This window comes from Panthera uncia, chromosome B4 (genome assembly GCF_023721935.1).
Source record: "Panthera uncia isolate 11264 chromosome B4, Puncia_PCG_1.0, whole genome shotgun sequence".
Taxonomy (NCBI): domain Eukaryota; kingdom Metazoa; phylum Chordata; class Mammalia; order Carnivora; family Felidae; genus Panthera; species Panthera uncia.
Window position 1 is genome coordinate 107,778,690 of NC_064809.1, and position 17,377 is coordinate 107,796,066.

The 17,377-nt window shown below is 33.2% G+C and overlaps 1 protein-coding gene across 2 annotated transcripts in view; it reads left to right on the forward strand.

Annotated features, from left to right (window-relative positions):
* Window positions 1-11,097, forward strand: part of TMTC3 (transmembrane O-mannosyltransferase targeting cadherins 3) — a 61,928-nt gene extending 50,831 nt beyond the window's left edge. Inside the window, exons 13-15 of one of the 2 annotated variants that reach the window (XR_007456747.1) lie at window positions 618-844; window positions 2,543-3,522; window positions 8,257-11,097. Coding sequence is in view for 1 of the 2 variants with exons in the window: in XM_049626038.1 (XP_049481995.1) it covers window positions 618-844; window positions 2,543-3,357 (1,042 nt within the window). In the remaining variant the exon portion in view is untranslated. Of the gene's footprint in view, window positions 1-617; window positions 845-2,542; window positions 6,368-8,256 lie in introns of those variants that run through there. The other variant, XM_049626038.1, reaches the window with a different exon arrangement.
* The last annotated feature ends 6,280 nt before the right edge of the window (window positions 11,098-17,377 follow it).

Here is a 17,377-nt window from a genome sequence, read left to right on the forward strand (position 1 = left end):
CCTGACTACTAGTCAGTTTTTTTAAAAACTCTTTTTGTTGTTTTGGGGAGTTTTTTCTTTCGTTTTAATGAATGGCCATTTTATAAGAATACATTGTAGAATACTAAATTAATATAAGAAGGGGCAAAATTTTCATTCTGCTCTTTATAAACGAGACTTCTAACATAGATTTGAATACTGGAATTTCCCCATCACTCCCATATTTATTTTCCTTCTTCAAATGCTATTACTTGGTCCCCTGAAAACTTAATCTCCCATTCTTGTCGCTGCCAATTTTATGATGTAGTCTGGTCTGCCTTCTTTCAAGATACAATTAAAGAATATATTTTCTCTGTTCCCCTTTATTGGCTACCTCCCCGCATCTTACCCTTTAAAGTCAGGTATGCTGTTTCTTTCTTTAATTATACTTGAAAACCTAACAAACCAAATTTGCTAAACTAATGAGTTCAGGTTTGAGGACATTTTCAGATATTTTTGGTAGAAAACTTTAAAAGCCTGGGTTAAAAGGAAAAAGGAAAGCTGTGAATACGTGGAAAAAGTTGAAACTTACAAAAAATAGTATCTACACATTGACATGGTAATGTTGTAAGTAAAGCTTGTGTTTGATTTTTCCACAGAGGAGAATTGCTTTTAAAAATGAATAAACCTCTTAAGGCAAAAGAAGCATATCTTAAAGCACTAGAGCTGGACAGAAATAATGCAGATCTTTGGTACAACTTGGCGATTGTTCATATTGAACTTAAAGAACCAAATGAAGCCCTAAAAAATTTTAATCGTGCTTTAGAATTAAATCCAAAGCATAAGCTAGCATTATTCAATTCTGCTATATTAATGCAAGAATCAGGTATGTTTTCTTAAAATAGTTCTATATTTAAACACATTATAGTTTGAAGTATAATGAAATCTGAACTTAAATTACATTATGAGTAGCAAACGTTTTATGAATAGTTTATATCAAAACTGCAGATAAATATAAGAATATTTAAAATACTTAAAGTTTTCAAGTAATATGCCTTAACACAATTATTAGTTCTTTGGGTATGTGTTAAGACTTAATATTCAAGCAGTCTATTAAGCAGTGCCTTTTTAATCTATTTTGTCAATTTTATACACAGAAATATATAATTTCTTACTCCTAAATATACCATCCAAATAATCAGAACTTGCAAAAATTCTTATATAATTATTTCTAGGGAGACGAGCATTATATTTCTATTTATTTTAGAAAAAAAACAGAACAATGTATTTTACCTTGATTTGTAAGAGCAAGTACTTTTGGTATCATTTTATATCTAGTTTTATTTTGTGACGTATTATTGTAATTTACAATTTTTTGTAATTTAACAAAACTAAATCATTCGTGACAGTAAATTAGGATCTTTGATACATGGGTATTTTAGTACTACAACAAAAGGCAGTATTTATAATTTATAATCTTAATTTTTAATTTGGAAAAAATTTGTACATTTAGATTTTTGTAGTTAAATCTTACTTTTTAAAAACTTTTACAAAAAATGAAAGAATCATAAAATCATAGTATTTGAGTTAAAGAGGGTATTTGAATTTACTTTTGCCATTGTTCTATTTAGTATATTAGAGTAAGGACCAAATAGATCTAATAACTACCCCAAATGTCATATGGCTAGTTTAGTAAAACTAGTTCAAGATAAGAACTTAAGCTGACTGATTTATTTTACAATGTTTTTTATTCATCTTACTGTCAAATAAAAGTATAGAGGGAGATATTTATGCCTGGTATTCAAAACATAAATTTAGAGAAAAGCTAATGTTTTTGTAAAGTTAGCTAACCTTGGCAATCGTGAAAAATGCCCAGTATTCAACACAAGATTGCACCCTAAGATTTGTAGTTGTGGAACTTGAAGTTTTTCTATTTATTTGCAATAGAAATTATCTCAAATATTTGCATCCTAATTTATATTTAAATTTATAAGCTTTATATTTAATGGTATATTTTTACCTTTGAAAATCTTTAAAAAATTGAAGTAATTAAAAATATGATTTTGTAAGACTGAAACATTCTGTTTATCCAGTAGTAGTTACTATTTGCTGAGCTGTTTTACATATATCCCATGTAATGCCTAGAAAATTCAGCAGGCTAACCCAGAGAAGTTATTTGTTTAATGTATAAAGTCATAGTGTTAATAGAGTCAAGATTAGAATACATGTCATTTTTGGCAAATCCCAGGCCTCTTCCCCCTAATTGCGTTTTCTTCCTCTGCTACTACCAGTTAGATTCTTAACTAAGGAGATATGTCATCCCTTCTGATTTTTGAGGCACTCTTTCTGCTTTAAAGGAAAAGAAGCGGGCTATCATTTCAGTGTTTCAAACACAACTGTCTTTCCTGGGAAAACTTCGGGTTTTTTTCATTCCACTTTTTGATGTAGGTACAGAAATTAGTTGTTTTGATGCTGTCTTTTTGTAATCTTAACTAGATAAATACTGAAAATGGCTTTTGTTCCTCAGGCTTATTAATTCATTTGTTAACAATATGTATTTTTTCTTTAAAAAAATTATTCTTAGGTGAGGTTAAACTTAGACCTGAAGCTAGAAAACGCCTTCTTAGCTACATAAATGAAGAGCCACAAGATGCTAATGGTTATTTCAATTTGGGAATGCTTGCCATGGATGACAAAAAGGACAGTGAAGCAGAGATGTGGATGAAGAAAGCCATAAAATTACAAGCCGATTTTAGAAGTGCTTTGTTTAATCTGGCTCTCCTGTATTCTCAGACTGCAAAGGAATTAATGGCTTTGCCAATTTTGGAAGAGTTACTTAGATACTATCCTGACCATATCAAGGGTCTTATTTTAAAGGGAGACATTCTGATGAATCAAAAGAAAGATATACTTGGAGCAAAAAAATGTTTTGAAAAAATTTTGGAGATGGATCCAAACAATGTGCAAGGAAAACACAATCTTTGTGTTGTTTATTTTGAAGAGAAGGACTTACTAAAAGCTGAAAGATGCCTGGTTGAAACATTGGCATTAGCACCACATGAAGAATATATTCAACGCCATTTGAATATAGTCAGGGATAAAATATCCTCATCTAGTTTTGCAGAACAGCCAGTATCCCCAGCTGGTAAGACTTCAGGTGTAGAAGGAGACAAAATTCCAACTGAAAATGTAAAAGAAGTAAGAAGTGAACCCAGACCTACACAGATCATAAAACCAAGTGATAATAAAAGTCAGTCTAAGTCCAACAAACTATTAGGAAAAAGTGCAGACAAAGAGACCCCCCATAAAACAACAAAAGAAATCAAAGAAATTGAGAAAAAAAGAGTTGCTGCTTTAAAAAGACTAGAAGAGATTGAACGTATTTTAAATGGTGAATAGCATTATTTATCATGTGACAATGTCTTCAAAGAACTTCAGTCTATCTTATGTGATTGTTTATACTGGGAGCTTTGAAAAAACAAGTGTACATGTGACAGTCTATCATGAGCTGCCTCTACATAGGATCAAAATACGATTTTCATTAAATACCTGTGTTACCCCAGGGTATGTATTGTATAAGATATGACAGTAATTCTGAGTTTTGGCAAATATAGCAGAAATACTAAATTACAGTTGGCAAATTTGTATCTTTTATGTAGAAGAATCTACCTGCAGAGTAATCTTGACTACTCTCAAAAATAATCTAAAGCCTAAATGATAAACCCTTGGGGGCAGATTCAACATATGCTAGTTTATTCTATGAATTTGCATTTATTAGTTGACTTCATTACCTTCTGTTACCTTTGCAATCTGACTATGGATTGAAAACACTTAATGAACACATTCTTTTTTCTTTGGTAACTTCTGTTTAACAAAGGAACTTGGCACCACAAAAGAATACTGGCTTCTTTTAGGTTATGTTCTTTGGTTGATTTTTAGAAGGACTGCCAGGTAAAACTTTTTAAAATAAGTCCTATGACATGTTAGTTTAAGAATGTATTTTTCATAATTGTGTGCTTGTCCTTAACTTTACTCTGAAATGCAATTTTTAATCAGGTAAAGTTTTAAATACACACACACATTTCTAATGGTGCTCATATATACTGTATTTTTATTTTTTTACATACTGAGAGTTTCACAGCATGAACCCCACATAAATCATAGCTATCTTTGATTTTTTACTCCCCAACTGTTCAGGTTTATTAGAGTCTAGTCAGATTGAAAAAGTTCCAATAATTATAACTTCATTTAAACTTTTGAGTTAAAACATAGTAAGATTCTCTTTCATCTTAGTGTTCTCTCTCTAGTGTTATTTGAATTTTAATTGTTCCAAAAACATAATCATTCTTAGATACTTTAAACAACTAAATTGAGTTCTTTATTTAACTGAAGGCAAAACAATGTGACAAAGTTTTATTTTTAAACACTAAGTTCTTGATATCTTCCTATGGTGTATATTTTTATTAAATATTTATTTTGACTACTGAGCTTTCATAAAAAATTTAAAGCTGTTTTAATTCCATCAACCATGGAAAACAAATTGCTGTTGCATTTTCCTATAAATGCATATATTACAGTTTAAACAAAATTTCATCGTCTTTGGCATACTTTCCAGCTATAAAAGGTAGTTAGCCTCATATAGGATTAATAGTTAATTTTAGCAAATTTAAACCTGAAAACTGTTAGGTTGAAGAGTAGATATAAATCAAATTTATTAATTTATATCTGATTTTTTGAGTTAAAATACATTTCAAATGAGTTTTACAGTATCGAGTAAAGTTGGTTTTAATTTAAAATGTTAAAGCTCAAGCTATCATCCTGAGATAGTAACTGATTTCTAATTATGTAGAATTTAAAAAACTGTATTTCTGTTCCTCTGAGATCACTAAATTGTTTCAAAAATCATTACTGTAAGTTTTTATAAAGAAATATTTTCTAAATAGGTCACAAGAAACATAGTCTACATTAAAGACCCACTCTTACTAGCTTCCCTGAGGTTGTGTCATAGATTATTTTTTAGGCAATTTAAATCAAGCACTGACACCAATCATAGTTCATTTTTGATTTAGGAGATTCTATTCAGGATTTAAAGCAATACCCAGTTTCAGTTTTTAAATTATGGATTTGTGACTCCAGGTATAAGATGGAGAATACCTCATATACTATGACTTGAAAAACAAAATCTATGTTAATCTTATGTTCTCTCCACGTATCTTGAGAAAAAGTTTCTGAGTTTGATCTCTTCTGTTATAGTATCAAACAAAGATAATTCAGAAAAGTAAAGAGAATCTTTCATGACAGCAGATTATAATAAGAGCTTTGAGTAATATTTTAATAAAATTGTATAACTATTGAAAAGATAAAAAATATATTGTTATCCAATGATTTTTATAGAAAAAAAGAATTTCCTTCTTATTTGCACTTAGAACAATGCCTATCATGTAGGAAGTGCTCATGTATTTGAGTTTTAAATAATTTATTTAAGTCAAATCCACCCTGAATAATTAATGATTTTTCCAAATTAATGTTTCAACCCTCACTTCATATTAGAATCATTTGGAGGGCTCTTAAATATGAATCCCACCCCACAACAATTTAATCTGAATTTCTTAGGGGGCCATGCTTCTATTTTTCTTAAAGTTCTCAGGTTCTAATTTGTAGTCAGGGTTAATGACCACTGCTCAAAATTAGTTCAGGAAATTCTAAATTAGTTCAAGAAAATCCTCTTTATCTCTTCTGTGTTAACTTTTTAATTTAGTAACATAACCCGGTTAAGTTTTGATGTTTTAATAATTATGCTCTTCTGATAACTAGTATTTATTTCATCTTAAGTACCGTCAAGCTTGCTTATGTGTAAGGTGATTATTCTCTTTAAACTCATAGTAGAAATTTTATTGAAGCTGTTCAAGTGAAAAAAGGTAATAGATTTTTTCCCACCTCTTTGGAACTGCCTTTATGGGGATATGGATGGTTAGGGGCATTTTAGTCCAGGTCACTAACCTATGGTTCATAGTTGTAGGCATCTGTATGTTTGGAAAAGAAAGCTTATCATAGGTCTGTGTGCTGGTAAAGCGATGTAGTTTTAGTTCTCACTGTTTTACAAAAGAATATATTCCCCCAGGAGTTCTAGGAAAGCTTTGACAATCCCGAAGGGGCAGTTAGGTTACTTTTTCACTGCTTCTCAGAAGAAAGAATTACATTTTTCTCCTATTGCTCCTATGGTATTTCCTTGTTAACATTCAGAATTGGGAGGTTTATCTTGTAACTATACCAGTAAGTGATTTCATGAAGCTCATGACTTGGAGGATAAAACAAATATGTTTGCAATTTTGTGTTTCCGTTTATGTAAATATTTAGTATGTGAATTACACAATTCTAATAAAACCTCATGCGTTTTCATTACATCTAATTTGAGCTCTCAACTTCATGTTGCAGAATACTTCTTTGAAGATGCTTTAATGAGAACTATTATGAAAATATATAGATTTGTATGTCAGTTTCTACTTCAGAAATCCATATATTTGTCATATTTATTTTTTTAAAAACTTCCTAATTGTTTGCATGACTAAATGATATTTAAAATGAACCCCCCAAAATATCTGGTACCTTTGTCCAAAATTTTGTCTCTTGGAAGCTATCAGCCATCCATGTTAAGGGTTTATAAGAAAATAGTTTAATATTATATGCATTTTATATTATGGTGGTGTCTGTGTGTACCATATTTCTAAATATTCAGTATAAAATGCTTTTTAAAACCTTCACCTGAATTGCCTTTTAGTGTTCAAATGAGAAGTACAGTAGTGTATCAACAGATTTCTGCCCCACAAAGACAGAAGAGCTGGTGGGTAGTTTTTATTAGCAGTGATATGAGAAAGACGTGTTAAATTGCTTCAAGAACAGTGATACATTTTCAACCCTTAGTGACAGAAACTAAAGAAAATGAGACAAATTCAAATATGGATTTTTATACACATAAGTAGAAGTCAGTGTGGTGAAATAATTAGGAGTCTGAGTTATGGATCTGCCTGGATTCAAATCTTGGTACCACCCTTACTAATATAACTTAAAGGAATGTTTAACCTATATGTCCTTGGTTTACATTTATATAGGTTTAATATGTATATATCCTATTGTATAAACTGGCAGGTATTTTTGTAACTATAAATAATGCATGCTCAGCCATGTACATTGTAAATAGTCTTTACCAAACATGTTTGATAAGGACCATAATTAACATCACGTAGTAAATTGTGTTAAAGAAAAGCCATGATTTATTTGATGTAATTGGCTTAATTTTTTTTCACGTAGTATCAACATGAATCTGTTTACAGCTGTAACCAACCAGTAGTACTGATCTATCCATCCAGTGTTGTCTTTATTTTATTTGATTGTGGCTTGATAATATTTTATTAGATTGGGAAAACGAAAGAAACAATGGTTTTAGTTTTGCTAAAGACTGGCCTTATTAATGAACAGCTTTCCTAACAAGTGATTATTGACTTTTAGCGGGTGTTAACATCTGTTTCATAACATGGCAGTATGTTTATATGTCAGAAGTTTTATGACATTTCTAAGTTGATTTGTTGAAATAAATTCAGCAAGTGGAAAAATCTATATATTTATATTAAAAATATTAATATATTTAAATTGTTTAGGATAGTTCGTGGTATAGTAAATGATAGATGTTAATCATTAATGTAATCATAAGGCTTAGGTATGTAGTAAATAATAGATGTTAATCATTAATGTAATCACAGGTTTAGGCTTGCATTTGATACATATGATTTTCTTTATGTGTTAGCAGAGATAATGTTAATGATGGTTGTGTAGCAAACAGATTATTAGATATTTAATGCTGGTTCCTTAGCTAGCTAAGGAACTTGTTCTTTGCTGTTCACTGCTTTTAGGAAGGTAGCATAAGATAAAATCTTTCCTAAAAGTCTCTGAAGACTTAATCTCAGGCAAATTCATGTTCTTTGGAACCCACTTTATTCAAAGTAACATTTCTGTGACTCTGCCAATGGATAGCATAATTCCCGTCAAGTCGTGTTTTTATTGTATAGGAACCTGATGCCTTCAGTTTTTACCTTAAGCAAAATACTTCTCACCAAACCATTCTAGTTTTCCCTTTCTTAAAGACTTTAGTGGTTAAACTCCATTGTCCTTATTCCTTCCTTCCCCCATGGATTTAGTTTCTGATATTAGGAAAGTCATCTGATTAATCCATGTTAAACTACAAATGATAGGTCTTGTTAGTCATCTTAACAGTAAATCAAATGAACTTCTTTCTTTATAAAGTTGCAGGCAATACAGTGGGAGTTATTTGAGGGATATGGAGTTTCTCCACCATTCCGCCTATCTAAGCAAGGAATTGCGAAAGACCACAGAAAATCTTTGTAACTGCAAGAAGGCCACTTATGACCAGAATCCTGTTTTTGATGGGCACTGGCAGGCCAGGTAACTGCCTTTTGGGAGTGGAATCAGAGTAATCAAACTGTCAGCAGAATTGGACTTATGCTCAATAGTGACATCTGTAAAACTAATTCCTGAGTAGTGAATATACAGATCTTACTTGATTTATGATGGGGTTACATACCAATAAACCCGTTGAAGTTGAAAATATTGTAAGTTGAAAATGTTCTTAATACATCTAACTTAGTGAACATCATAGCTTAGCCTATGTTAAATGTTCTCAGAACAATTACATTAGCCTGCAATTGGGCAAAATCATTAGACACAAAGCCTGTTTTATAATAAAGTGTTGAATGTCTCATGTAACTATTGAATACTGTACTGAAAGTGAAAAACAATGGTTGTATGGGTATAGAACAGTTGTCAGTGTATTGATTATCTCATGGCTGGCTGATCCTGCCCACCACCATACTAGAAAGTATCATACTGGGTATCACTAGCCCAGGACAGGATCAAAATTCAAACTGAAATACAGTTTCTACTGAATGTATATCTCTTACACCATCATAAAGGCAAAAAATCATAAGTCAAACCATTGTAAATTGGGAACCTTTTGTAGTGTGTACATTTTTAATACATGATCTCTTTATATGACACCGCAATTTCCCTTGGTGATGGATCTGCAGTGTCATTTGCAAGCTTTTTAATTTATTCCTGTACCTTAAATACCAATGTTCTCTCTTCTACCCTTTTTATTTCCCTGTTTCCTTTGAGCAGTGGTTTCAGCTTTATAGGATTCCAAACCTCCAGCCTAGAGGTTCTCTAAACTTCAGGACCATGAACCCAGTGATCTATTAAACATCACATCCAGAGGTGTTCATTCCTCCCATCCTCTCTTCCAAACCCCATGCCTATTGGAGAAGTTTAAGAAAGAGAAACTAAAAGAAAAAGTATATCCAGTTTAAAGCAGAGAAGGAGGAGGTAGGAGAGAAACCAAAAGAACATGAGAGCTTACTAATGGTTTATTTACTCAAAAACAGTGGCAAAGTTTAAGACATCATTAAACATGATTATGGGGCTTAGGTTAAAAACAAATATTACAAATATACGAACAATTTGTAACTTTTAATCCGTCAGAAGAAAACTCACCGTAGCCCAATGGAATTTAGTAATGGGGCCAGGGCAAATGAAAGTGCAGTACAAAAAAAGATGCTAAGATATAAAGGACTAATGTAGCAGTAATTCAAATGAATGTAAAATAAGTTAAACCTAACAAAAAATAAGCTGTTAGAGCTCTCTTTTGTTTTCATTATATTCAACTAAGTTTTATATAATTACATTGAGTTATAAATACAAGGTCCAACAACATGTTGTCCCTGAAACGCTTTTATATAGAAGCAAAAGTATGAGAAAAAGCCTACCAGTAAATATGAATCAAAGCAAGCCAGGGTAACAATTTTAATACATGACAAAACAAAATTCAAGGCCAGAAGAGAAGATGAATGATGCATACTAGTAAAAGGAACAATGTAACAAGACATGTCCATCATAAACACATACATCAACAATATAATCTAAAAATAACAGCGAGTAATAGTACAGGGAAATAAATCAGAAATTGTAACTAGAAATTTTAAGGAGTAATAGTACAGGGAAATCAGAAATTGTAACTAGAGATTTTAACAAAATCCTCTGAGAAACTAAGGGGTCAAGTAGAGAAAAAAATAAGTGGATAAAGATCTAAATAACCTTGACCTATTAAATTTATATAGAATTTCACTTGACACAGTGCATTATTTCCTAGCACATAAGGAATCTTTACAAAACCACACTATGTATCAGACCATAAAGGAAACCTCAGTAAATTCCAAGACCGTGCTCTTTAATCATAATGCAAATGTTCACAGTAGCTTTATTCATGGTAACAAAACTGGAGACAGCCCAAATGCTCATCAGATAAATGGATAAACAAAGCGCAATCTATTCAAATGAAACACTCTTCAGCAATTAAAAAAAAAAAAAATTGTATCTCTGAGCAAAAAGAAGCCATATACAAGAGTACATCATATATGATTGCATTTATATGCAATTCCAGAGCAGACTATTTGTAAATTTCTAGTACTAAAGTATGGGTCAGGAGCGAAGGAAGCCAAAGGAATTTTTTAGGGTGATACAAATATTCATGACCCAGCAATTCTACTCTGAGGTGTACTGACAAAAATATACCTACACATGCTCTACAAGATACAAGAATAATCTTAGGATTAACTGTGCAAGCTCCAACCTTGAAATAACCAAAATACTCATGAAAACCAGACAAGATATTTATGATATAGTCATACGATGAAATGCTATGAATATATAATGAATATGCATGAATAACTGCTACATGAAGCAACATGGATGGGTCTTGCAAATATAATACTGGATAAAGCCAAACACAAAAGATACTACTATTACAATTCTATTAATATGAAACTCAAAACTGGCACGATGAATTTGTGCTGTTACAAGTCAGAATAGTGGTTCTGTTAGGAAGGGAAATAGAATGTTTATTGGAAAGGAATGTGAAGTGGGCATTGATGTTCTGGTCTGCTTCTTGGTCTGAGGGATATTTGCACAGATATGTTCAATTTTTGGCAATTCATGATATATGCTTTTTTCCAGATGTATAATAAACCTCAAAAAGAAGTGTAATATTAAAAGATGTGTTAAAAATATGGAAAAATACAATAAAAATTTAGGTGAACCATTTATAAAAGAATTCTACAATCAGTTTAGTAATATCAAATACAGAGAATGACTGGAAGAATGTACCATAGAATATTTTTAAAACAGTTTTATTGAGATAATTGACATACAGTGAACTGTTCATATCTAAAGTGTACAATTGGTTAAATTTGACACTTATATACACCTGTGAAACCATCACCATAATCATGATAGTGAACATATACACTTCTCAAAGTTTCTCATGCCCTGGGTAGTCCCTCCAGTCCCACTATTCCTTTCCAGCCCTGTCCCTAAAACAATTGATCTGCTTTATGCCTCTGTAGATTAGTTTACCTTTTCTACAGTTATATATAAGGGCATCATACATTATTTGTCTGGCTTTCCACTCTTGCAATGGACTGAATGTTTGTGCCCCACCTACAGATTCATATGTTGAAGTCTGAACCCCTAATATAATCAGAGATGGAGCACTTGGGAGGTAATTAGGTTTAGATAAGTTCATAACAGTGGGGATGGGATGGGATTAGTGTTTTTATAAGAAGAGGAAGAGAGATCAGAGTTCTGTCTTCCCACTTGATGAGAACACAGCAAGACGGCAGCCCTCTGCATGGCAAGGAGAGAGTTTTCACTGGGCATGAGTACCTGCTGGCTCTTTGTTGTCAGCCTCCAGAACTATCAGCAATAAATATCTGTTGTTTAAGCTACCCAGTCTGTGGCATTTTGTTATAGCAACCCAAGCTAAGACACACTCAAAAAAAATTTTAGACGCATTCATCAATAGTTTATTACCAAGTAATATTCCATTATATGGATATGCTATAGTCTTTATCCATTCATCAGTTGACTGGTCCAGTGGTTTTTATTTTCTCCTGTAGGCATTATATATTTTTCAAATACAAATTTAAAAAAAAAAAGTTTTAATTCTGTTATTTACACATTTTCTGACTGTCGATATTCAATGTCCTCCACTTCTGCAAATGGCCATTTGGGGATTTAGTCCTTCCTCATAATGAGCCCATATGTTTTTGGAGGTGTAGAGGCCGGAGCATATGACTCAGACTTGTCATTAAGCACTTGGTATTAATCCATCTACTATGATTCATTTAGGAATGAGAATGTAACCAGATCAAAGCCAATGAAATGACCCTTGATTTTGCTAACACCAATGACTTGAGAGAAAATGCGAGTTTAAAATTGTGACAACCATCTCACCACATGGAGAGATCTTATGTGAGAATACAGCCAGGACAAAGTAGTTGATTATAGAGACAAAAAGGTCACAGTGGATATTGTTAGAAACCTGGTCTAACTACATTTGGAAAGGCAATAAAGTAAACCAAAGTGGAAGAATCTTGAGCCATATTTGGTTGTGCCAGCTTTTGAGCAGGAACTATACTGTGTATGTTGTCTGGCCAAGCTCATGAGGTCCCATGGTGGGCAGTGCAGGTCTCTCAATCCCAGACTTGAAAAGAATTTTAATTAAGCATAAGCAAAATAACTGGTTAAATTGTCCACTCTGTGTCTTGTGCTGAACAAGACTACAGGACAAGGGAACTTGTTTTGAAAAATTCAGCAAAATAGAGTCATTAGTAAGGTCAAACCAGAACGAGGAAGTTTTAAGCTGGATCTGTTCCATCTGAAAACAAATCAGAGAATATTGTTTTGTATGATGGTCCTTTACCTGCAGTCTGAAATCTGAGATAGCTGCAAGTATATTGACAGGGTTGGAAAAGCCAAGTTCTCTGCCCCAGGCTACTGTTGACTCAAGCAAAATCAGAGGTGGGACAACTTAGCAAGAATGGTAGTTGAGAAGAGATTCTAGTATCTCCGACTTCTCACACATATTTCCATTTAAGCAGTCATGGCCCAAGAAGGGGATAAATTACTCCCATTGGGAATATGCAGTCCAGGGGCACAGATACAAAACAAAACACATTCAGCCCAGGCCTAATGTCATTAGCAGTGCATTGTGGCTGTATTAGTTTCTTAGGGCTGCTATAACAGAGTACCAACTTGCACCAAAATACAAACTTGGATGGCTTAAAACAGAAATTTATTGTTTCACAGTTCTGGAGGCTAAAGTCTAAAATCAAGGTGTTAGCAGTGTTGGTTCCTTCTGGAGGCATTGAAGGAGAATCTGTTCCATGACTTCTTCATAGCTTCTGACTATTGTCAACAATTCTTACATTCTTTGGTTTGTAGATGTATCACTTGAATCTGCCTCCATTCACATGGCATTCTCTCTGTATCTATGTGTCTTCCTTTAAGGGCACCAGTAATACTGGATTTAGGGCCCACTCTAGTATGATCCCATCTTAACTAATTATATCTGCAATGACCCTGGTTGCAGATAAGGTCACATTCTGAGGTACCAAGAGTTAGGACTTCAACATATTTTTTAGGAGCACATAATTAAAGCCAAATAGTGGTCATAGTCAATTTCTAGAAGACAGGAAATTGAAGGGTGATTTTTCAGATTTAAACACTGATTCTTCATATCTCTGTTTACCCCATGCTATAGAGTGAATGAAAATAGATTAAAATTATATCAAGAGTTTAAATAAATTTTACTATTAGAGAAATCTCATTCTTTACAAACAAGAGGCTAGGGTTGTCTCAAACCTGAAAATCATCCTCAGGCTCCAGAACTTGAGGTTAAACAAAGAACACTGATAAAGAATTATGTTACTCATCTCAGTTATGGTCATGGAAAACAATTGTGTTAACTCACTAGATTGAATTATCAAAACACACCCACTAAAATCATAGATCTCACTTTACATCAAACTTTATTAATATTTCAAAGGTTACAGACACCAGATACAGGCAAAATCTATAAATGTCAGGTTTTTCTACAGTAAGAAAAATAGATGGGTCAGAAATATCCTATATTGTAGTTAGGGAATCCCTATGTGCAAGAAGATCTGGTGGACATAATTCTTTCCCCCCATTATCCCCACTAGTAAGTGGTTTATTAACCTGTCATTAATCATTTCCTTCTCAACAATGCAATAAAGATCCTTCTAGAGAGCACAGGACAACTAGATTTGTTGACCACATTTCACTACTGAGTTGAAGTGTCTTTGCCTTCTCTATGTGCAAGATATGATGAGTTATGTAGCAGCAACTGTTGTATGTTGTATCTCTTCCCCAATGTCAGATTAGCAAGGAAAGGTGTATTGGATGTTTTGGTATTCATTAAACATATTATATAGCATTAGTTCTGTGGGCTGAGAGGAGTTAGAGATGGGTCTGAAAAGACTGTGCACTGAGAAGATATTTTGTACTTAACAGATGTATGCAGTAAGTGAATGAGACTTGTTACTGCTTTGGGAAAGGTAAGGATATTGTGTTTTCTGTGGGACATAGCATAAGTTTTTTTATGTAGGTAGAGATATTTTAAAAGATGATTGGATGAAAAGATGGGGTAGACAAATAAGTGAACATTTATTTCCTCGGTTGTCTATTTGCTGTCAAACATCAAGTCACCCTATTTCTGGTACCACCATTTGGAGATTCATTCAGGGATGTTCTACTGGATAGGAATTGAGAGAAATAAACATATTCCATCCCCTTGGATATGGCCATTTGTAGCCAAGTTCAGGAGTTTGTATGTGACATAATAAAAATTAGTAACATTCTGGAACTTCCCAAAATCTCTCATTCTTTTTCCATTAGATTTGACTGAGGAACAATCCAAGTCTAGAGTTAGAACAGCTAGCTCAAACATAGGTGACACATAGTGTTACATTATTTTCAGGTGTACAACATAGTGATTCAACAACTCTCTACATTATCCTATGTCCACCACAAGTGTAGTTACCATGTGTCACACTATACAATATTAGTACAGTACCATTGACTACATTTCTTATGCTGTACCTGTACATTTATCCCTGTGACTTATTCTTTCCATAATTGGAAGCCTAAATTTCCCATTCCCCTTTACCCATCAAATAATTGATTTTTCAGATACATGAAGCAATTACTTTCCCTTTGTTCTTAAACGCTTCTTAATCCCTTTTAGATTGGGTTTCCTGTCACATGAAATTATAAAAAAATCTGATACATAATTTTTAAGCATTTAAATTTTCAATGCTTCATAATCCAAGAAAAAATTTTTTCAAAGCAACGTTTTTCTCTGGAGTCAGTCTGACATTAATGAAAGACAGATTGGAACTGATAAAATTGCACAACAGTGGGGACTATGAGGAATTTTTTTTCACATTTTCTGGATTTTGTATCCTTTTGAAAAATTTGCAAGAAATAAGTCTGACTAATGTGCTTTTAAAACTCCTACATTATCCTTCTGGCTTAGCTCCTACCTCTCTCGTCCTCAACTGTTTCACTTCCTGTCAGCCAGTCTTCTTACTGAGCTCCCTCTTCAAGGCCCTTGTACTTCTCATTCTTTGTCTAGAACACTTCTTTCTTCTTTCTTCTTCTTTCTTCTTTCTCCTTTCTTCCTTCTTCTTTCTCCTCCTTCTACTCCTCCTCCTCCTTCTTCTTCCTAGTTTATTTTTTTTTAATTTGTTTACTTTAAATTCTAGTTAGTCGACGTACAGTGTAGTCTTGGCTTCAGGAGTAGAACCCAGTGATTCATTTCTTACATATGATACCCAGTTCTCATCCTGAAAAAGTGCCCTCCTTAATGCCCATCACCCATTTAACCCTAACTACCTCTCCTCCAACAACCCTCAGTTTGTTCTCTGTATTTAAGAGTCTCTTATGGTTTGCCTCCTCTGTTTTTATCTTATTTTTCCATCCCTTCCCCATCTATGTTTATCTGTTGAGTTTTTCAAATTTCCACATATGAATGAAATTGTATGATATCTTTCTCTGACTGACTTATGTCGCTTAGCATAATACTCTCCAGTTCCATCCACATTGTTGCAAATGGCAAGCTTTCATTCTGTTTGGTCACCAATATTCCATTGTATGTATGTATGTATGTATGTACATATGTATATACATACATATATATATATATACATACATATACATATATATATATATATCACATCTTCTTTATTCATCAGTCAATGGACATTTGTGCTCTTTTCATAGTTGGGCTATTGTTGATAGTGCTGCTATAAACATCGGGTGCATGTGCCCCTTTGAATCAGCATTTTTGTAGCTTTTGAATAAATTCCTAGTGCAATTGCTGGGTCATAGAACACTCCTCTTTCAGGTAGCCATATGGGTTCCTAAATCCTTTATATTTCTTCTCAAAATTGAACACCAAATGCAATGAGAAAGAAAGCATAAGGGTAAAGAGCTGAGAAAAAGGTAACAATTGATTATAGCTCAGAACATTGATAATAAATAGAAAAACCAATCCTTGAAAGAGAATTATTAAAAATTTTAAAGAGCAACTGAAGTAATTACCATGGAGGTCTTGTCTTCAAGTCCGCTGTTTAGGGCACAGCTTTCCTAGAATGGATGTACCTAATGTCAGCACATACAAGGGTAATTGAAGCAGGTTGTGCAGGTCTCAGGGAGTGGAGTAAAGGGTATGATTCTGTAAAATATGTTTTTTTTAAATAGTTGCCTGTGTTGTGTTTTCTTCTTTTTGATGTGTTTTCTTTTGATATTTATTTTTCCTTAGTTATCTCTTCATAGATGGCTCATACATGGGATCATATCTAGGAGCAACTTCTCAGAAGGTCTTTGAAAATCTCAAATAGTCAAGTATGGCCAAGGTGTAGCTCAGAGGATGGAGTCTGTGAGGTAGACATTTTACTCATGACCTTAATGAATGGTTGAAATTATGAGAAATTGAAATGTAGCCTGAATTTCCATGGAGGGGCAAGTGGGAAGGGAGCAGGTAGTCTCTATTCATGTCTTCAAACAGAAAAAGGCAAAGAAGCCCTTGATATTCACACAAAGTTCAGGAGTAAGACATGGGATGGGCAACTGAGAACACTGAACCTTACCAAGGAAGAGCAGATTCAAGTAACCCATTACATACTCATTCTTTCATATGTCTATTGGGTAGAATGACAGGTAGGTAGCATGGTATATATTTTTACATTATTCTTTCTCTCATCAAGCATGCAATTTAATTCAAGTTGTTTCAGTGTGACTAGTATGAAATTCCAGTGTACTGCAAACATGCAACAGTAAGTTGAATGTGTCCCCTCTGCACCGAAGACTCACTTTTCAGCACAATGCCACAGCACTCTTGTATGATGCAGTGGGGATTGCTCTTTATCCACTATGTCATTTAATCCTTAGAACATCCCTATTATGGAAGTAGGCCTTAATTCCATTTTAT